This window comes from Selaginella moellendorffii, unplaced genomic scaffold (genome assembly GCF_000143415.4).
Source record: "Selaginella moellendorffii unplaced genomic scaffold, v1.0 SELMOscaffold_21, whole genome shotgun sequence".
NCBI lineage: Eukaryota > Viridiplantae > Streptophyta > Lycopodiopsida > Selaginellales > Selaginellaceae > Selaginella > Selaginella moellendorffii.
In genome coordinates this window covers 452698-476001 of record NW_003314282.1, presented here as the reverse complement: position 1 = coordinate 476001, position 23304 = coordinate 452698, and the positions used below count along the sequence as shown (strand labels likewise).

At 40.0% G+C, this 23304-nt stretch overlaps 1 protein-coding gene across 1 annotated transcript; it reads right to left on the bottom strand.

Moving 5' to 3' along the window:
- Nucleotides 1-2726: 2726 nt before the first annotated feature.
- LOC9637797 lies at nucleotides 2727-3740 on the bottom strand. Its single transcript, XM_024678226.1, has 3 exons — nucleotides 3573-3740; nucleotides 3426-3519; nucleotides 2727-3362 (listed from the first exon to the last, which is right to left on the bottom strand). Exons 1-3 carry the CDS (start codon nucleotides 3723-3725, stop codon nucleotides 2947-2949), a joined length of 663 nt encoding a protein of 220 aa, XP_024533994.1. The 5' UTR covers nucleotides 3726-3740; the 3' UTR covers nucleotides 2727-2946.
- Between the last annotated feature and the right edge of the window lie 19564 nt (nucleotides 3741-23304).

Below are 23304 nucleotides of genomic sequence, written 5' to 3'. Positions count from 1 at the left end.
TCTCAGCCTCTTTAACTTTTTTTTTTTTACATGCATTGAGGTTATTATTTAATTGTATTGATTTTCTTTAGCAATGAAAAAAGACTATGAAAAAAAGGAAATGGAAAAATTTATAATATTGAAAATATTATTAGTGCCCCAAACAATACTATGACGATAATAATGAAATTTCTTAAATGGACTCTAAAAAAAATAGGACTTTCCATGGTACATATTTTTTTTTCATTAATCCATTCAATTGTAATCACTTTCATTATTTTTTTCAAAGATAAATTTAGTTCTATGTGAAATGATATATTACATAATTTTACATTTAATTTTCTTTTTTAATAACTTTTTTCCATTTTAGAAAGGGATATTTAAATACACTAAACACTTGAAAACTTTATAAACACCTCTCACAAAGAAAAGAGAAATCAATTTAAAAACTGACAAGTGGCACATAGTGATAAAAATGTTAATTTTATCAATAGGTTAAAAGCTTCCTAAATGTTTAATTTTGTCAACAAAAATATATAATAAATTAGCAAAAAAAGTGACAAATATTAATTATAAAGTTGTGTTTATAGACTTAACAATATAGAAAAATTTTAAATAGAAATAAACACATTTAAAATTTTAATAATAAAGTGTTTGACAATCCAACTATATACAACCCACATTACACAGTTGATGATTAATCATTAAATAAAATAATTTAACATGATAAAAAATAATATTAGTAAGTTCATAAATAACATTGTTGTTCACAACTAAAATAAATAACATTTACAAATCATCTTTTTTATCTTACAGCTGTTTATAACAAAAAAATAAATTGCTACAAAACATAAAAATATTTAGAAATATCCTTTGTTATAAGTATAACAACAATATCATTTATAAATTTACTTATATTTTCTTTTCTTTTTTATTTCTATTAAATTATTTTATATAACTTAACTTCACTTTGTTTGATGTTTAACTATTAACTATTTAATGTATGGTTAGGTAGCTAAGCATTTTGTCATGTGTTTGATTTCTATTTAAAAATTATCTATACTATAAAAGTTATAAATGCAATAAAGAAACAAACAACCGCAAAACAAACTAAGGCATATAAGCAATATACAAACTTTAAAAATCCTAAACACATAACCATGCTCTTACCATTGTCACCACTTGTTTTGGTTATTCAACATATTAATCATTATTGTTCACAACTAAAACAAATAACATTTACAAAACATCTTTTTTATCTTACCATGATGATAACAAATTGGAGTAGAAATATATATATAAATGAATTTTAAAGTTAATTTAGAAAAAATAATAAATCATATCCATTTGCTAAAACAATATAACAAACCAAAGAAACTATACATTATTGGACAGGGTATGATTAAATTTTATAGTTTTCTGCACAGTAGCAACATTTTCAATGCTATGAATCTATAAGATAATTAAAATGTTCATAATTTATGTCTTGCAAGTATTATTAAGGGTAAGGTCTATGCTCTTTCTTGTATATAGAACCGATGCAAATTATGTGGTCCAGGAAGTCCTTTTACGAGTTGAAGGATCTCGTCAAGGAAAGAGCGATGAGTGCATTCACGAGCTCATGGATCGGAGATCCTGGTCGGCCTTGCACTCTCTTCTTGGCTTGTGGAGTTTCAAAAGAGCAGTCGAGGAGAAGCTTAAGGCCCATAGGGATCTTCTCGCTATAGACCTGAATTCTCTTCGTTCTAACTGGAGTTCTCGTTCAGGTTCTTCCTTGGTACCTAGAGCAGCCTCCGTCAGGTTTTCGCCCATGTACTTTCAGGTGTATGATTGGATTCGACAATGAATGTTGTTTCGCAAGGGATCCTGATACTAACCTGTTTCACACGTTTTTTTTTCTTTGGTTTCATGAAATGCTCATGCACACAGTTACACCATCGAAACGCAGTGCAACACCATCCACATGCAATCGAGCCGACCGGAACACAAGTCCACGGACGGCCACATTTCGCCCCACACTCACAGAGTGAGGACCAGATAATGGCAAAAGGAACGAAGGTACGTGATTTTAAAGTTCTTGTCACATTCCTTTTGGGAGATCATGGAAACAAAACGTAGCAATTCTATTCAAAGCCCGCATTTTTTGAAGAACCGTAACAAGATCCCGGAGCTCCAGGAATCGCAGGTTCATTGTCTCCGCTTCTCTGGGCTTCACCAGTGATCAGTAGGAAAACTTCATTGGTTTTTCGTCCAGAAAGAGATCTCTCTTTTCTCTGTGGCTTTGTTTAAGAACGGATGCTCGCGCTAACTCCAGCGATGATCCTATGTGGCAGAAGGATTGTTCTCGAAACAAACTATCAGAACTTGAAAACTTCGAGAGCACTCGAACGCCCTGAATTTATCCCGAAGAATCACATAGGTTCGTTTGGCAACAGAAAATTTTGCTGGACACATGAGCTTTTAAACGACTCCAGTACTCAACATCGTCTCCTGGAATGCGATGCTCCAAGCGTTGGTCCAGGGCAATTGAATCCACGAAACCTGGGACCTCGTTCGATTGGATGCACGAGAGCGACATCATCAGCTGGAATTCCATCGTTACAGGCTATCCCTGGTGGGGGAGTGGCACGGTCTCTTTCACAAGGTGGCGGAGAAGAACACGAATGCGCCGACGCATGCTGGTGAGATCAGTGCCTGCTGCTTGGCAATCTCTGCGACTACCTAGAACGCAATCTAACGTCGTCATGGAGGGTGATAGGACAATTTTATTTCGCGAACTCCACGTCGAGCAGAGTAAAAAAAAAAACAAAACTCAGCGAGCGAGCGAACTCTACAACAATGTTTGTAGAGTAAAAACTAGGAAGGCCTCAAACTAGCATCAGGCAGGTAAGAATTGCTGCACAGCCCGCGGCAAACATGGTGGACATCTGAAAAACCAACCAAAGTTTTAATCTAGAACGAAGAAGATTAGAAACTTGCTAGGATGGCCTTGTTGTTATCAAGGGCAAACCAAGCCCATGCCACGTTACAAGCCAGAGACACGAGTGGCACCACCCAGCTCCAACGGGCACTGCTGTGAGGGAGTGTCGCCACTCGAACAGCAAGGGGAGCAAGCATCGAGGCTGCCGTGGTCGCACAACCAATGAAACCAAGGACGTCGATCTTGAAGCAGAACTCCTTCCCGTCGTAGAGGTTGCGCAACAGGTACACTAGACAGTAGTGACTGATCCCAAGCACCGGGGGCCAGAAGAGGGGCTTCCATGTAGCCTTCCATGCATATGCAGCATAGAAAACTCCCGTGACGAATCCCAGGAGATTCACCACCTCGACCACACGATCGTTGTGCTCACGGCCGAAAACATACCAAGATATCGAATTTATCTCTGGAGAGAAAAAAAAAAAAAAACGTTGCAAACTGGAATGGAAATGAAAAAAAGAAAACGCACCGGAGAGGCCGAAGAAAACACTCGACTGAATCCCCGTCTCAAGGAATGGAAGGGGAATCAGGAAGAGGACGACAGTGATCGAGACAGCTGCACGCTAAACAAAGAAACACACACTTGTTCCAGGACAGGCAAGCATTGGTTTCTTACTCGGATGTTCTTCTTCGGCACCGCGCCCAGGATCTTGCTTATTGCGCCTCCGGCAGTCCCTGGTGCTGCGCCCAGGAGAGTGTCGCTCGCCGCTTCACCACCAGCGCCATGATCGGCCGCCGTCACGGGGAGCGCATCGCCGCCGCCCGCCATTCCGCCGGACCCCGACATTGCTTGTAACTAGGGTTTTTCTACCTGATTTTCTTTTCATTCGACCGCCCGAATCGCGCAAAGAGGTAATGTTCATTCCAGTCTCCAGTTCTTACAAAGGGAATCGCGCAGTGAGTGCTTCGTTCAAGCGAGCAGCTCAAAAAGCGCCTTCCACTGTCAGCATTTTTCCAAGCTCCAGGATCCAGGCGAAGCAAAGGATCCAGAAGACTAGCGAAGTGCAGTGCGCAGGGAAGAAGACGACGAGAGATGTGTATCTTTGGCTGTTTTATATTGTTTCACTCGTGTTGGGAAACTTGAAGAGACAAGGGTGAGCATAAATATTCTGGACAGCATTTGTAGCTTCACTGTCGCTGCAGGCGAAGGAGGGAACCAGACTGTGACGGGAGAATTGGAGCCTCTGTCTGTCTGTCGACTGGGAGATAAGCATCAACATCAAGGCTGAAAGGATAACCGTACGCACGGATGAGGTGTGCTTGACATGAACACGCGCCTGATTTACGTAAGAGTTCTTTCTTCTGATTCTACGCTGTTGTGCTCTCAAGTGCTGGAAAATTGGAGTTCCTGACCCTTCGTCTCACGGATGGATTGACCAGGAGAACGTGCTGAAGTCTCATGAGAAATCGTTCCAGACAGATGGAAACATGAAGTTCTTCTGGCAGCCATACAAAAAAGATGGATCTATATAACCGGAGGAAGCTACACGGTTGGACGAGTTTATCTCAGGATCCAGATGAACTAGAGCAGAGGCAGCAGTCGTACATGGAAAAAGCAGATGGAACGGGAAAAGAAGAAGAAACGGAAAGAAGAAATAAAGCTGATAACTGAAAGTGAAGATGCCATTGAAGAGGAGGTCCCACAGCTGGACAAGGTTGAAAAGGCGGGAGGCGAAGCAGACAGATTGCCGCACAGAAGCTAAAAAGAAGGGGCCTGAGAAGATGGAAAAGCTGGAAAAGCCGGAACAGCCAACTCGTAGTAGAAGAAGAAGAAGAAGAGCCTTCAAGTCTTAGCGGTGAGGACACCAAGAGAAGGTTTGGTGAAGAGGACAGCAACAGCCGGACGAGAAATTCTCGGATAACCTCCAGCAACTCCTACGACATTTGCGGCAATCACAAAGTCAAGCTTTTACTTTTCCGATGCTCAACAGCAGAAGCAAGCCTCTCAGGTGGTGGAGAGAAGACGAACAACCTCCCAAAGTCAGCCTTCTTCGGACCTGTCTTCTCGAGAGCGCATGGAACCTGTGACGTTAACTTGTGCCACGAAAAAGTCCCTCGTCACGCTTAGAACCACGAGGAGTTGCAATAGCTCTCGAGAGGAGGAAGTAAAACCAAGAGTTACTCGTGGAAGATCTTAGAGTGGGACGTTTATTCGATTGCGATTCCAGTCTAGTGGCACTGGAAGAAATGGAAACAGGAAACATTTAGGAGCAGGCAAACTATTCGAGGGCTCAGCCACGTCGACTAACTGTCGGGGATTACAGGACGAGCCGCCTGGCCAAGCTGATCTGCGCTGCATGTCTGTGCTACTCAGACATGCTGACTGCACGGCTCGATGAAATTGTCCACGCACATCTGGAGCTCTATGAGTCGGAAAGCTGCGTTATCATACGTCATTCAGAAAGCTGAAAGTCCGTTAGCGCGATCTTGTTTATTTTTTCTTTTTACGATTTCAAGGGGTATTCTTCACCGGGAGAATTGACCCTCTGGATGATCAGTCGCCGCCGCAATCTTTTCGTTTTCTAAAACGTTTGTGACGTGAACTTGCTGGGCCAATGCTGGGAATGAGAAGAATGCTCGTATCCGTTGCCGTGGAAGCAGTTGCCTTCACGAAGGCTTGCTTGGAGCATGTGGTTATTCAATTCTGTTGTCAATTTAGGACTTTTGTTTACACAGCCTAGCTTTCTAAGAGTGGGAAAGTTTACGAAACTATAAATTTATTAGTTCAAGACATTTAAATCTCTAGAAAACTGTCTTTTTATGAGGCTAGACAATTCAGAGGAAATGCTCAGATATGACAACTCTGAGGTTTTATGAGGCTCTTCAGATTTTTTGGTAAAGTATTCCCTGTAGCCTTGGCAAACTCCCTCAAAGCTTCAATGGTCTTCTCTTGGCGCACAGCAAGCCGCTCATCCATATCCATTTCTCCCAATCTATCGCAGCGACCATATAGCATTTCTAGTGGAGACTGCAACATGTAGAAATGAATCAACATCCCGTGGACAATTGCAGCGATCGATCCCACAAGTAAAAGGGCTTGTCTATGCCATCCCAGCGGTGGAGCAACGGTGCCCAAAATACAGGCAGCCATGCAACTCGTAATCATCGTCATGTACACCACTATGAACTTGAACAATCCGGGCCCGTCATACCATTTGTCAGGAAGTTGCATTACCGGAGTGAGAAGTCCACAGCATGATATCGCCAGCAGCGGAAGCATCACCCATTGATTTGTGCTCATTATGGAACACACACCACTGAGAAAACCGCTGGTGCCTCCAACAAGAAGACCATATGCATTACTTTTCTTTCGACCCAAAAGGGCATAGAAAAATACTGCATGGACGCACTTGTCAGTCTCGAGAGAGAAAAAAGTGAAACACTTACATGATACGAAGACAGGAACCAAAGCAGAAGCTCCGCTTCCTTCGGGGAACTCAGGGGGCCAAAATATGGCACCCATATAGAACCCATATATAGTGAAGCAATGACAAACAAGATTTATCAAGAACTGGCGCCGTATAATCCAGTGCCCACTGAGGTTCCAACTCTCGTAGATATCAGCAAGATCATACTCACCATTTGGGCTCAACAATCCCTGCTCCATAGGGTAACTTAGATTGTCCTTCGCCAAATATATCCTCGACTGTATCTCATCCGACGGCTATTAGAAAAGGTCATGAGACCACCCATATCAGCCCTAAACTGCAATTCAATAGAACTGGCAATTCGTGTCGGGCAAATGCGCTCCATCGTGGTGTTTAAGGATTCTGCTTAAAATTCATGGTTGAGGCGCATAAAAGACACTGGAATGAATTGATAAGTAAGGTGGCGAAGCATAGCTATGCTGCTCTAGAATCCATGATCAAGAAGCATGAAACCTGTTTTGTAGCAGCACGGTGACATCGTGACGCAAACATTGTTCTTGTGGACATGTCCACCAGGGAATGTCGTCACTTCTTTGTTTAAAAGTCCAGCTAAAAATATTTTAACCTTGATATTGTGTTGTTAACTAGGGTTTCTAGTATTATTATAAATGCCATAAGCAAATCTATAGAGGAGCAAATATACCTAGAAGATGCTTGGATATTCTAGGATATTCTACCATCTAACTATAGATATTTATTTAGATTAATATTATATTTTTAATTTATAATATTCTAACATATAATGGTTTCTATGCAATAAGATTAATTTTTTACTTATAAATTATAATTATACTTGATTTTTATAAGAAATAGTAGAGTTAGACTATACACACGGTTACTAGAAGGCAATTATCTTGTTATTGCTAAATGGTTATTTAGAGAGTTCATTATAAAATTTAATTCAAAGCCACTGCATATGATCATTAAAAAAATATATGGCTTATCTTAATGTGTGATGAATACTCATCTGGATTCATTAATATCAACTTCTCTTCTAATTACAAATTGATCAATTACTATTAAGTCTTAATACACCCACCAAATTTTTATTATTGCTTGCACTAAGTTATTTCCAAATCTAGGGAATCAACAATAAATCTTGCTCATGGCTCAATAGTTCTGCAGTCAAACTACTAGCTAGCTCCAATTTGATGTACCTTTACTCTCTCACCATAAGCATTATTTTGTGCTATTATTCTTAGCAATTCACCTGAATTTTAGACAAGTAAATGCTCAGTATAATGCCCCAACTGTAGACTGCATAAAGAGCAACATACAAGTTTCAGTCACAATCATTTCCAATTCTATATAAATAGACTCTTGCACCAATTACTTTTACACCAACCTCTTTGAGACTGATGGGCTCTATAGTGTTGTGAAGTGAATGGTATAGAGTGGCCATCCTGAGGTGATTTTTAAGATGTGGAGGTGTTTCTTAATCATTTTGCTACTTATGTTGAGACTGAGACTAAGTCTGAGTTCAAATTTAAAACCAAGACTAAGTCCAAGTCTAACACAAAGTCTGAATCCAAATCTAAGGGTGAAAGCCTGTCTCCCAAACCCTTGAGGACTTGAATAGAGCCAATTTGGCCAAGAAAGGCCAAGTCTTGGTTTCAATCTTGGTTTTAGACCCAATTTTGAACTCCATCTCAGTCTCTTTTTTGGTCTTGGTTTTAAACTCCATTTTAGATTCCATCTCGAACTCCTTCTTACACTCTATTTTGGATTCCATCTTGAATTTCATCCTGAACTCCATCTCTTCTCAGACTCCTTTTTGGATTCAGTCCTGACACTTCCATATGTTATAACACTTGCCATAACACTTGTCATGTGTTAGTCCTTCTCATGTCCCTTTTTTAGAGATTCATTTATTTTATGCTTGTTCTTTAAACACTTCATTGGGACTTTCATTCCCACTCTCAACTTTCCGAGTTGGAACTTTTAGTTCAAACATGTTACACTTGTTGGACTTTTACTTTGGCCACTACCATATGGCACCCTTTCAGCCCCATTTTGGAACTTAGGGATTTATGTGTTGCAACAACTTCCTAAACAATAGTTTTATAATTTTGAAGGTGTTATATTATGTATTGCTCTTGTAAGTAGCACATTTTAAACATGTACTATAGTATTGACTACCTCTATCTAGAAGAAGCAAAGAACATTCATTGCTTTAGGCATTGCACAAGAAACATCCAAGATAGTGAGCATCTTTCACTCCACAACTTTGTTTTGCTTGTAATAATATAGTATTGAATATCACCTCAAGAAGCAAGGATGGTTCAGAACTTTGTAGAAAGTGATTCCTAACCTCCATCAACACAAAGAGTTCACAAAGAAGTTTCCTTCTTAGTTTCCACCATTTAAATCCAATTATGAGTTTCCAATTTTATTTTAGGAAGAAACAAAAGTGATGACTAAAGTTATCTATAATTAGTAAGAAATACTTAGTGATGAATCCAAAATATTTGTATGAACTAATGCTAATGGAACAGTACCTTAAGTCCTTGCCTTTTTTGCCCATTAGATCTGTTTCACATGATGAAAACTTGCATATACTAACTGAAAGTGCCACAACTATAATATTAAATTGTTAGATATTGAAACAGTAAGAGCTATCAGAACATATAAAGAAATATAATAAAGTCCATTTATCTGTATAGCTTGAGCTATTTAGGTAGTGTTAAAATTAAAATTTACTCTTTTCTTATGAAAAAACATATAGATTCCTTATCCTAAAAGCTTAGAGATAGACAAAATATGACAAGCAAGCTTAGGGACATAGAAAACATTAGTAATTTAAACTAAAAATGGGAAAATAGATCATATCAAAAGCAATTATATATAGATCCTCACCATACACTCTTCAACAATTCTATTGTAAATGATCATGGGTGATAGAGATGAGTATATTTCAATAGATGACAAATTGTAGGTAAGGAAAAGCTCAAGATTATATTGAGAGTATAACTCTTCTCATCAGAGTATGCAATCAAGTTTTTCAAATGCTATTGGAACCTTGTTGATTCTTGGATTGAATAAAAGGTTTTAAAAAGCCAAATTGGAGCTCTAGAAAACTCAAACACAACTAGATCTTGATGAGGTCATCATCAACATTCACCATTATACAAGTTTAAGTGATGCTAAAAACAAGCCTAAAGATAATAAGGATTAGCAGAAGGAAGAGGAGACAATGGCTCTAGTTGCAAGGATGTCAAGGAAAAAGCTATTCAAGACATTTGGGAAGAGCTAATCATAAATGAAAAAGACTAGTTGGCACTCTTGCAATTATAAACTACAATGACCATGATTATTTCTTGGAAGGTACTTTAAATTTTGAGGACTTATCTAGTGTTCACATAAATTATGTTGAGACTTGGAAGTGTCTAGCTTCTTGATAGTGGAGCTACACACCACATGACATCTCTTTTATCAAATAAGACCTTCTACTCAAAATCCTCATATCGCTTTTAATACAGTTGCTTATGATATAGTTGGCTTTGCTCTAAAGTCATCCTTGCTACATCCTCTAGAGGTATCACTGCTGGTGGTCAATCTCTTCCAAATACAATCCCAAGAAGCATCTTCTTGTTAAGCTTCGCCTCCATAATTGGAGAACACATTTTCATGTAACAACAAAAAAATTGAAGTTGCTCAACCCTTTTCCGATAAGTCTAATTTACCTGAGCCACTCCACATTTCTCAAGAAAACCCTAAACTAAAGCTGTATTGCATCCTGAAGTCTCACGTCTTGATATACATCAGAATCATGCCACTATCTGCTCCAGTAACATAGTGATCTGTTCTGACATTGCAGAAGCATTTATACACTATGGTTCATCCAATATGCTCCTGACGATATTGCCATATGGAAGCGAAGCATTGGTGACATGTGCAGTCTACTCAAGATGGATCTTTCTCATAACCTCCTATCAAGCCCAACTCCAGAGTCCATTGGAAAGCTTGATAACATCTATTTTCGACATTTCAAAGAACACATTGAGCAGAACTATTCCAAACTCTCTTTTGCTAAATACTCTCTACAGCTTCAATGTCTCCTAGAACAATCTATCAGGCTTTGTTCCTCAGAAAGGCCAACTTACAACATTTCATAGCCAATACAGGATTATATGGCTCTCCTCTTACCAATCCTACCACTTCAAGGAATCCCAGAAAAGCTGGTAGAGAAGAGAAAAACCAAGATGGTGAAGGATATGACAAGGAACTTGTAGCTGAAGCTCACTATACTTGTTTCAGCAATAGTGATATATAAAAACGTAAAAATGTACCAATCCAATATTTAGAAGATTTATTAGCATTAAACTAGTAATAACTCAAAGTTGAACATGTGAACATTCCCACCACTATCTATGCCAGCTACTTTTTCATTTCCTCTTTTATCTGAGCTGTTTGACAGAAAAAGGAAAACCTTGATACAAATTATCACGCCTGTAGAGGAATATAACTTGGAGACCTGCAAATAACAATAAAATTCATACCATAATGTCGATTTGGTTTATTATATTAACATAATGAGAGCTTCCAATTTAGGAACACTTGACAGCTTCATTAGTTTACAGAAAATGAGAATAAATCTCAAACATGGAGCTTGAAGGAAAATGATTTATTACAATTTACTAGAGGGACAATAGCTTTAAATAAAATGGTTAAAAGTGTACTTTTAGTGGTTTCTTCAAAATTAGTTCATCAAAGGTGAGCAACTTGCTTTAATCGATCTTCCTCCCAATGCCATTGCATATCTATCCAAAGCAAGCAGCCACAGACAACAAATTTATCATGAGAATCCCAAGAGCCAAAAGTTTTTGGTTCTTGCTGTGTTTAGAGCAAGAAGCTCATCCTTCTTGTGTACACTAGGAACGGATTCCGAGGCAGTCACTAGAGCACACAGAACAAGAAATGCAAGATGGAGCATTGGAATTTGATTCTAGCCAAAAATCTTTTAAAAGTAAGGCACCTATTGATCAAATGATCTAGTTGATGCCATTCCAATGCTCGGTAGTGGTTTCAAGACTCAAGAAAATATGCCACGGATTTTAGCCCATTTGTCTTTATTGTTTTGCATAAGACTTTCAACTGCAAAATTAAAGTGAGACGAGAACAAGTTTATATGATGACGTCACCATATCCAAACTGAACATTGTGGGCTACTCGGCCGTGGAAGTACACAATTGGGTTACCGTTTACGGTATATTGCTGTAAGTCTTTTGTACTCAGCTCCCGAACCAGCTCCAGAGGACACCACTGCCAGACTCGTGAGAGTTACGTCCAATCGCTCTTAAGATACTTCTATATTTTTGGAGCTTCTGGTTGGTGGTCTGGATGATTTCGGCGATGGACAGCGCGGTTTCCACAGCTTGCTTTGGATCATCGCCTCAAGATTGGATGAGTGCCTCAGGGCTGTTGACGGAGACTGTGGCAGTCACTGGTCCAGTAGCTGGAGCGAGAATGCCTGCTGCGTCAGTCGTGCTTGTCTTCGTTGTATGTATCCATCACTCTCACGGGCAAACGCAGATTCCTCGGAAAGTGGACGGTCCAGAACCATCGCAGCACGGATTGACATCCAAGTAAAGTAATCCACCAAACCGTGCTTACAAACCGACGTCCCCACAGACCGATGAGGTTGACTTGTTTGTCCTTAAACAACTAGAACAAGGTCATCATTCCACCCGAGGCAGAGAAATCAAGCGTAAACACGGTAGCGTTCGATGCACCCTGCCAAACATCTTTTGGTAGAGGACGAGGTCTGTGCTGAGTTGCAGTAGAGAAGGAAGCCTGCACTGCAGCACGATGATAAAGACGAGAACTATTCTAACAAACGAACTTGCCTCATGCTCGTATCTAATGGAGCTCGTTGCTGGCAGCAGCGATAGATTGCAGCAAATGTTCATAACTAATAGAGCTCGTTGCTGGCGGTAGCGATGGATTCGGTGAACGGAAAGGCTCTTATGAGGAGGTTCAGCCAAACCAGGAGGTCCAATATATTCTCGGGCACTGCTTGATTGGCGTGATGAAGTGTTATATGGGTAGATCTGTATAGATTCTCATGGTTAGAATGGAAACCAAAGTTTGAAGAAATAACAACTCACCCAGTACTAGCCCATTCTCCAACCCCCGAATCCATGGTGAGCTCTGCATGTCGAAAAAACCAAATGCATCAACCAGCTGCTCTAGTTTTAAACATCGTTACATCGATGCAGCACCAGTTACCTTTCCATTTCCTCTTTGATCTGGGATGCTGTGAGCTGCATGAGAAAAAAACAAATATTTACTAGTAAGCAGTTTTTCTTACCTCTTCTTTGTTTGCGCGTAAAGGGTTGAAAGACCAAGGAAGATCTTGATACAGCTTATCGCGCGCTCGGGAGACACGTAAATTAAATTCAGTGCAAATTCCCAGGCAGTCACCGAGGAAAGGTTGGCAATAATAGAATGGTTAAAGAGGACAACTCTCTTCAATCTTCCTCCAAACGAAGCACGGAGTTCGTGGAGCTCCACAAAAGTACCATGACGATTCCAAGAGCCAAAAGTTTTAGTTTTTTGAACGTACTGCTGTGTTTGAGCTCTTGCATTTCTTGTTCTGCTTCCTCGGCTCACGTTACCTTCAAAGCTATTGAAGAAAAAGTCCTGGTAAAAGTGCGATTTGTTCTGGAGAAACTGCTAGATATAGTGCATGTTCTTCATCAACAAATCACTGATGCATTTGGTAGGTGCATGCTTTTACTTATTCATGTTCTCGGTTTATTGTAGGCGAGGATGATGGAGAGCAACCTATGAAGCTTTCAAGCATTCCGAGATTGGGAGCTCTTGGCCTGGCCTTTTGCTAATAGAATAAAACAAATTGACATTCTGGTTGGCATTTGATCCTAGCCACAATCCATATGAAAAGTAGGCACCTGTTGATCAGACGATCGAGTTAATGCCATTCTGGTACTCGGCAGTGGTTTTTAAAACGATCAACCTCACTAGAGAATACTTTGAGCTCATGCCTACAGATCACAGTGTCAAGCGAAAACCTGAATTCAAGGAACGTACCTTTATAATCAGAGGCAGCAATTCGCCAGAGCTCATCGAGATCTCTAGACACAAACCGCTAGACCCTTTCAGAGGGAAGAATTTCCTTCTTGAACAGCTCGAGGCTTTCCTCTGACAAAGACTGCTTCCAACTATGTCCTTTGAGCATGATGTTACTCCGGCAGCAAAGCCACTCGGTATTGTGGGATGAGTGGGAAGAGCTGGAACAGATTTCCCCGTGATCCAGGGAAACCATGACGTAGGGATGCTGCTAGCCTGCCAAACACATGGAAATAGCAAATCTAGTCAATCTCTGTACAAGACAACAAGCGCTCAGAACAAGGAACGGGCTGGCCACGTCAACATGCATGAAGAGAGCTCCTTGGGAATGCCAACCTGGAAACAGAAGAAAGAGCCGGTGGTGATATTATTCCGTGGATTTCTCACTCCCTCAACAATACCTTTGGCTGGTGATTGGATTGACGACGGCGGCATTTTGGCTATGTTCATAATGGTTAGCTTGGCTTGTACTTGGGCTGCCATCGTTGCTCCACCAGTTTGATGGCAAGTTCCAGTCGTTGCACTTGTGGGATCAAGCGCTGGTACTGTCTATGTGATGCTGGTTTATTTCTACATATTGTAGTCACCACTAGAAATTCTAGACCTGGTTTAGTGGAAATGGATATGGACTAGCAGCTTGCTTTTCAACAAGAGAAGGCCATTAGGGAGTTTGCAGAGGCCACAAGGAAGACTCTACCAGAAAATTTGAAGAGCCTCAGGATTGATCCGCTCACAATGCAAGAACCCTCCTAAAACCAAGAAAGTGGGGTTTAGTCTTTTTTGTTTGGGAGATACAAAATGTGAGAAAAATACATGACAAAAAAGAAGAATGTCAAAAATCAAGTGATGACTCACAAAGACGTGCTAAACATAATTTAAGAGACTGCAAAAAAGTGTGGAACAAACTTAAGACTCACAACTTTTCAGTGCCCTCCACGAGATCTTGTATTCAATATTGGTGTTTCCGCAAACTGTAGCAAGTGATGGTGGAGGAGTAGGCAACGAAGTCAATACAGGTATGTAGCTGCTCCTCCTGCCGGCCACTATTGTCACTTCGTCTTGTGGGTCTGGCAATGTAAGCGACTAAATTTTCCATGTGATGGCCTATTACACTAAGGCCATGTCCATTCAACTTTGCCACATTTGTGGTTTAGCACCACTTGCATCACAGTCCCATCTTTCACCAACTAGGCCATCCGTCCATGAGTGGTCATCTTGGACACTCTTTAGCATCCTTAGGATGCCCATAGACATGGAGAATAGCCTTCCCCAATGTCCTTTTTCCAATCCCCACTAAATCCCTTTTTGTCCATGGTTGTATTCACTGACACTGCCACTGGGTCAAGGCTCACAGGCCCAACCACTAAGTCCCACTGTCTTTTAGGACTTCCATACCATATGTGTAACGCACCTGAATTTGGAGCCGAACTTTAAGCCCATTGCGCTACGAACGAGGGTCCAGTACAATCCCACGAGCACCAGCTCCCCGTATCTAGCACTTGCACACAAAATGGTGTCAGATGGAGTCTGGCACAATTTTGGCATACCGGTGGCCTAACGCAAGGAGGAGGGTACCCCACCGACTAGAGCAGCGTGGAGCTTGGGTTTAGACCCAAGCCGGACGCAAAACAAGGAGTGACACAGCCCAATGAGAACCAAACTAATGTCTCAGATAGTCGGATATACATTCCAACCATTATCCCTACTATACATTTGGAACCCCCCACATCCCCCCCCCCCGAGGGACACATGCTTTGGGCTCTCACCCCAAGCCTCCCCTAATACCAGGAGTTAGTCTCTGGGACAAGTCTGAAACTTACTAAATATGAAATATCCTTAGATTGCAAATTTGGATACGGGATGAACACCATTGTGTTCAGGCTGATCTTTACATTCCGTAGGTATGCCAAATGAGTGAATCTAGACACTTTCTATAAATAGCATTTGGGACTAAAATGAGACTAATACAAAGGACATAATAGTGAGGGTGTTTGGCAGACACGGTAAGTTATCATTCAACGATATTGAGGGACTAATCTCAATACGCGGGGGTTCTTGATACTAACAAGTGCAAGACAATGACAGGAATTTCTCAAACTAGGCCGAGTATGCTCAACAAGAAACACATAGGGTTCCTACCTTATGTTTATCCGATTTAAGTACATGGTCATTGACCAGTTTCTCAACTAGCTCAAGTGGGAACGATAAAGGGAACCAACTGTACTGACTTTCTGTCGTCATGGTCGGTGGTACTTTTGAGTGTTGATCTTGGGATTGGACACATGGAGCACTTTGACAAAGTGCGAAAGTCAAGTGGCACGGATGCCATTCTTGGGGCTAGCAAGTCCCCAAGTCTAGAATAGAATTTATGGAGGTTGTGAGTGAAACTCCTCCAAGTGGTCAAAGTTGAGGTTAAGTGACTAAAGTAAAATGGAAAATTTAATCGCTTACATGTTAATGCAATATGGATAGTTGAAGATATGGTCTTTGTGATTGAGTCTTGGGTATTCATTTGCATTTTTGCAGATCTTAATGGGATTTAAGACTGCCTTTGATGTTGCCATTTTAGACATACATTAAAAATGGATAGTATATGGACAAGCAATGGAGGTTTTTCATTTTTCTTTTTCCATATCTTCCCTTCTCTCCTTCCTCTTTTTCTATTCATTCTCCTTCTTGTATTCCCTTTGATTCAGGGAGTGATCAATACTACAATTCACTCTTTACATTTGGTATTGAAGTTGTTCCTTTCAGTGGGCGTAACCAAGAGCTGAAAGTGATAGATCTACCATGCCAATTACCTCCTATTCTTAGTGATTTCCATTGTAATAAGTTTCATTGCGATCTAGGATCTGTCCTCCGTTGTAGGGTTTTTTTGTGGGCAGTCAAGTTTTTGTCTTTGGCGGTGTGGTATGGCAAGGATCCAAAGATAAGTGCCATGCCGTGGGCGATCAAGAAATCACAAGATCAACAAGAGGAGGGGGGCAAATCAAGCATCAACGTTGTTCCAGACTTGAAGGAATCGTCACAACATGCTATCACCGGGGAATTGGTGAGTGAGTTGAAGGGAGCACTTCAAGCAATATCTCAAGAATCATAAGCAATTAGTGAGTTGGCAAGGTCAACTCCAACAAACCTTGTAGTCTTTGGAGCAAAACTAGAGTGCCACAGTATTGGTGTTGCAACAGATCAGTGACAAATAGTTCAGGCTTCTTGAGCAAGTGGAATCCAGGCTGCATGGCTTGAAGGAGGGGGACCTATAAAGATCATCTTCAGAGGAGGAAGGTTTTGTCAATTCTAGTTCTCGGTTGCTACCAATAATTGAGTAGACACCCTGGTATGAGGATCTCCTTGACAAGATGTGTCAGGCGGATCTTATGGTAGGCAAAAGGATCTTGGGTTGGGGTCCTCAAACATCAAGAGAAATTTCTAGTGGATCAATACAATGGGGCAAATGACCAATTGAAGCTGTAAGAATGGATCAGGTAATTGGAAAGGAACTTTGTCTTTATGAAGAAGAAGAACCATAAGAAGGTTCCATTCACTGCTATGTACTTGAAGGAGCTTGCTTCGGAATGGTTCTATTGTCTGGAGCAAGTAAAGATCTTTCCCTCTTGGCCACAATTCAAGAAGATGCTAGAAGAGACATTTATCTTGACACTAATGATTGAATCACCATTCAACAAGCTTTGTGACTTGCAATACAAGAAGCAAAAGCAAGATCTTCAAACCTTCAACAAAGCTTAGCTCCGAAATCAGTACGAGATAATGGGAAGTACTCACACAATGTTATATTGTTTCCCTTCCAACGACTTTAGCAGCAGATGTAGCTTAGGCAAAACCAGCTTCTATTCGAAAGGCAATGGTGGTAGCACTCAATGCCAACCAATAATTTCATGAGGTTGAAGGGTGTTTTCGAAGACCAGAGCATATTGTTGGACAGATCCAACCTTCACAAAAGATCATGCTATTTAATTGTATTGGAAACAACTCTATTGGGACCAGTGCAACAAGAGACAAGAAGCTGTGGAAAGAAATGACATCCTAGAAATAGACAAAATGAAATTGGGGAAGTGTTTTGATTGTGGCAAGCATTGAAGTAAAGACCACCATCTTTCTTGTAAGGCACACAAGAAAAAGGTGGCAATCTAGGGACACGCTGCAATGTTATGTTTCAAGGACAATGATAAAGGCATATTGCATGAAGTGGATTTGGATGATATTGATGATGTAGAGGAGGTGTTTGCATGGAAAGGTGGTCGAGAAGAAGGGATAGTTGACTAGCATGTGGCAGAAGTAAGAGCTATGATTTCTAAACCTACATTTCCTTGGCAAAACTGAACTACAATGGTAGGCTATTGAGGGTGGTGGCAAGGTGCCACAATTGTGCTATCTAAACCCTGGAAATAATTGAAGTCATGTTTAATTAACATGCTTTCAAACACCTTTAAACACTTTTAAATACCTTAGGAAATGTCAACTTTTCCATAGATTTCCTCTAAATCTCTATTGTCCTCTAACACAAATTCTCCTCTTACAACTCCCATGGAATATCCATGCATCTCCACGTCACACCCTAGACACTAGAATTACTTGACAAAATTTCTCAGAAACACCATGTTGCCAATGGTGGACTATGAGCTATAATCAAAACTTTCCAAAAATGTTTCAAAGCTCACTAAAAATTGAGTGCAATCTCACTAACACTCACAATCTCCTCATTGCTCATTAAGATCATTTTAATAACTGTTTGTTTCTCTCACAATTTGCTATATTCTCACCTAGGCACAACATAATGGAATCTATGTGGCATAGCACCTCCTAGCCTTAGTTTTGGTGGAGACCCTACTGGATTGAAGTGGCTAGATTTATGGTAGATAGCAAAGAGGACACAAGTGTTCAACTTGTGGAAGCGGCATAACATCCTATTAGACATTTTGTGATTCTTTCAGGTTGTAAATGGCATTAAAAAAGGGACTAGGTGTCCAAGGTGATGCCTCAAAGTAGGGGATTTTGTGGCAATCCAAAGGCAGATAGAGTGGGAAGAGCAAGATGCAAAGTGCCTTCTTAGGGAAGTGGACCCAAGTGTTTACAGCAACATCACTAGCTTGGGTAGAAGCATCATTTCATTGGAGCAATATAAAATGCCCTTTCTGTGTTACTAAGGGAGACACACTCCTCCTAATGGGAGAGACATAAGAGATGCCAAATGTCACTAATGATGAGGTTTGTAGGAGGAACCAAGTTCTTTGACAGACACCTAAGAGACTAAACGTAGTGGAGTCAAAGGGCCTCTTACAGGGCAAAGGAACATTATTATGGTGGCACCAGTAACTGTTGGAGGATCTAGATTGGGACTCTATAGCATGGTAACGAGGGGCAAAAAACTTTTTCTCATATTAGGTCAAGGAAGTATGTAATAGACTGCTGACATCTAGAGAGGAGGTAAGGGAGGAGATCCCAAAGCTGTGGCAGAAGTGGATAGCACAAAGAGTCTATGTGGAACAAGTGGTGGACAACATGGTGCAGCTCTAGAAGTTCCCTGTACAAGAGAAAGTAAAGGTCACTTCGTGGTTGGTAGCCAACAATGTTCTTCCAATCAAATAATGGTTTTAGGATGAGGTAAGTCGCAGGTGCAAGGAGTGTGGCAAGATCAAGATAGTTAGCCATGCACTATAGGAGAGCAATGCAGTGAAGGAGGTGTGGTGCCAAATCCTTAAAGTAGGGAAGGAGTTGGGAGTTGCACAAAATTTTGAGGCCTACAATGGGGATGTTATCTATTGGTTTGAGGGAGCAAGAGGTCCAGCCTAGAGCCTGACCTTGTAATATATTAGATGTAGGGAACAATACAGTTGGGGGATCTAGGTCCGTTGAGATGTGATTGGTGCAGAGATAGGAGATCCTATGTGGGAGGCTTTTGGATCCAAGCCTTGGGAAGCACATAATCACGCTCACTTTGATAGGATATATCAGCGGTGATGGCAAAGTGGTGGAAACTCACACTAGCAACAGTAAGGTTACACCATACTATTCTTGGAGATAACTAGTGAGGCTTGAGGAGTGGCAGAGAACATGGATACCGTGTTTGATGATGGTGACAAGAAGGACATTCATTAGAGATGACACCCCCCAGAGTTGATCTTGTTATTTGCAAGAAGGGGGGACATGGATCTAGATTCAGTATGATAGTAGCTATTGCAACCACTTGTACTTAAGACTTAGTTTTGCTTGGGATGACGGAGAGTTTCACTAGGTAGGTTTATTTTAGGGTGGCATACTTAGTTTTTATATTAGTCCTTATGGGACATTAAAGAATGTACATAAGGATAGTTGTAAACCCAAAATGGATCTTAAGAGCTAAGAAAATAGCACCACCTTTTTTTGGCTAAGAAAAGTTTTTAGTGAGCAAGGTTTCTTGAATCTTATTGTGGGGAGATTGACAATTAGAAATTATGTGTGTGTTTCATTGAAGAGCCTATTGGGTCCTTAAATCTCTATCTAGATTACTAGTGCTCCCACTAATATTGTGCTTCCATATTCTTGGAAAAGCTCACTACACAGCTGATTAGGTGGCAGGAATATCCATTAATAACATAGGCCAATCAAGGTGAGTTCAATTGTTCCCCCTTTCTAGGTAGCATATGCCCCTTAATAAGGGGGAATAGTCAAATTTGCCTTGATTGGCCCATATCACCAATAAATATTCTACCATGTGGCTAGTGGTGCAGTGAGCTCTTCCAAGAACATGAAAGCATGATGTTAGTGGAAGTACTGGTGATCAAGATAGAGATCTAAGGACCTAATGGGCTCCTTAGTCACATTGGATATCTCACCTCTTGGTTACATCCTTTATCTAGATCTCTGTAGTTGGTCACTCTCTACATGGCAAAACATTAGAATATGTAATATTTTACTACTCTTTGATACCAAGGAATGGGGAACAATTAAATTTGCCATGATTGGACCACATCATTGGCAAATATTCTACCATGTGGCTAGTTGTATGGCAAGCTCCTCTAAGAATGTGGATGCACGAAGTCAATAGAAGTACTAGAGTTTTAGATAGACATCTAAAGATTGAATGAGCCCCTCAGTCAAGTGCACACGTAATTCTCAGCCACAAGTTTCCCCACACAAGGATTTAAAGAACCCCCAAGATTTAATTGGGTTTATAGCTATCCTCCGTCTGCTTTGATCTAGTAAAGTCTCTGCTAGAACTAATGCCAAGCTAAGAAATGAGCACCACTTTCTTTTTACTGGGAAAAAATTCTAGTGAACAATGAGGTGTTATGTTATGTAGATTCCACTGTATAGCACCCAAGTGAGAGAGAATCTAATGAGCTGCAAGAGAAATAAACAAGGATTACTTCATGAAATTGCTCAAGGATGCCCTATTGCTAGTGGCCAACTATGAGCTACAATCAAAGTTCTCTAAAACATTCCAAAACTCACTAAAAATTGAGTGCAATCTCAATCATACTCACAATTTCCTCATTGCTCATTAAAATCACTCTAATAACATTTTTAAATACTTCAGAAAAGGGGTGAAGCCCAACTTAACCCTCCTCCTTTATATAATTAGCTCTCTTGCCGATTTCTTCCAAATTTTTACTATCCTTTACAATTCTTAGGGAATATCCATATATCTCTATGTCACACCACGCCAATCAAAACATGACTGTTTCCAATGTTTTGATAGCACAAACTCTTCCCATTCTCTAAAAAATAGTGACAATACATTCTTCCTCTCTAAGCAATTGAAGAGCTCTTTCATAAGATCCTCCGATACTTGATACTTGTTGACAAGCTCATCCAAATGCAACAATATCTGATGTATCTTGGCACCATCTTCATGCTGCTTGAGGATCCCACACTTGTTAGAAGTAGTCAGGAGGTTGGTAGACTGTTTTAATAAATAGAAATAACCAAGAAAAAAAACTTAGTGGGGGGACTTCATCTTTTTTGGGAAAAAGTTAGAAAGTAAAATGGTCTAAAGATTATAAATATTCAAATGTTTATAACCACAGAATCATAACATTCAATCTAAGCCATGTAGTTATGTATCATTAGAGAAAATTTATGAAGTACAAAAAATCTCAAATAAGGAATATTTAAGAATATACTAGGATAATCTATAGATATTTATAGGTTTTCAAAACCAAACCAGGATTTGAAATGCTCATTGATGACACTTATTGCAATTGCAATCACACAATAGCAGGATTACTTCAATTGCCTCTGGCACTACTCCCATTCTTCCTTGATACTCTACTCTTGAAAGAACATTTATCATCTTGCAAATAAAAGAAACACTTAAATATAATTCAATATGCTGTTTTAGAAACGTTTTCTTGAGCATTTGTAAGTTGATATTGATGTTATCATACTTGAGATCCACTTGCACAATGAATCAAAAGTAACCAGCCTATTAAATTTCTTATTCTATTTATAATTGCTAATATGCAGTGTTGCTATCCAAAGCAAAGCAAAGCAAATTCTTAATCTTGGAGACATGATTTTCTTCTCCTAATCAATTCTACTATGTTTAAGTTAAATATAAAGTGAAGTATACTCTCTTCAGCTGAAGATGTTTGCATTTAGAACATATTTAGATATCTGTATGCTATTTTGATAGTTTTGCACTTGAAGTATGATACAATTTGGATTGCTTTATTGGCGTCTTCACTTGTATTTGAACTGATCCTTTGCTGCATTGAGATTAAATAGGATCCACCAAGTGGCTGTTACTCTGACAAGGTCGTGCCTTGTTTGTACAAGTTTGGAAGCTTGCGTGATGCTTGTAGAGTTCTCGACCAGATGGTGGCAAGAGGATCTTGGTTATGGCAAAAATGGAGACAAGAGATCATGGACTTTCCTGGTGGCCGTGATCACATGGGCCGCCAGAGAAGAGAGCAAGGTGCTCGGAAAACTGGCTGTCCGAGAAGATACCCAAAAGGAAGCAGGCCTTGGCAAGGCTGTTCACTCGCAAGCTGCCAAGTCCGGGTGTGAGTTCCATGTCTTCGTGGCCAGCGACTGACTTGTATGCAAATTGTGGGAGAGGATGCTGCAAACCCGCTCATCATGGAACACACTAATAGCGGATCCAAACCTCCAATGGCCATGGCTCTTTCTCAACAAATGACGAGAATCACTACTGCTCTCTGGAATTCCCGCAATCTCACGCCCCAGCTAGTGGCAACGAGGAAGACTGCCATAGAGAGGGGGTGAGAAAAGGAGATAAGAATGGGCAGAGGAAGAGAAAAGAGGAGAGTGTTTACGATCTTGACACTGACTTGGTGGCGAAAAGGCGCAACTCAAGGAGATCTTGGTGAAAACCAGGAGGAGGGCAGTGAAGAGCGATTGTGGTGTGGTGTTGCCGCTGGCATGAAGGATGGTTAACTCATAGTTGCTCTAAAAAACATATTTCAACTTTCTTTGAAATTAATGATGTTTATCACTAAATAAATATTATATAAATCAATATTATTGGTTTATTTTTCAAAAGTTTAATTGATTTTAATTTAAAAATTAAAATTTAAGTTAATGATAAATTAAAAAGCCAAAGAAATTATTTATTCTTTTATTATATGATATAATGTGAATATTAGATTTTATAAATTTATATTGAATTTAAATTTCAAAACCTTAACTACGAAAGAAGGTGATATAAGTGAGTATAGTTATATATGATTTTTGAATTTTTCTTATTTGTATAACAATTTAAATTGCAAAAGTATACTAATATTTTAAAAACTTTATCATAATTAAAAATATGACATATAAGATGTAGGATTGTTTTGGCAAAAGTTGATATTCATAATGTATCATTTT

Coding starts and splice junctions, on each gene's coding strand:
- LOC9637797 (XM_024678226.1), bottom strand. CDS start 3,725: ATGGCGGGCGGCGGCGATGCGCTCCCCGTGACGGCGGCCGATCATGGC. Junction 3,520..3,572: donor TGCCGAAGAAGAACATCCGA/GTAAGAAACCAA, acceptor TTCTTTGTTTAG/CGTGCAGCTGTCTCGATCAC. Junction 3,363..3,425: donor TGTTTTCTTCGGCCTCTCCG/GTGCGTTTTCTT, acceptor TTTTCTCTCCAG/AGATAAATTCGATATCTTGG.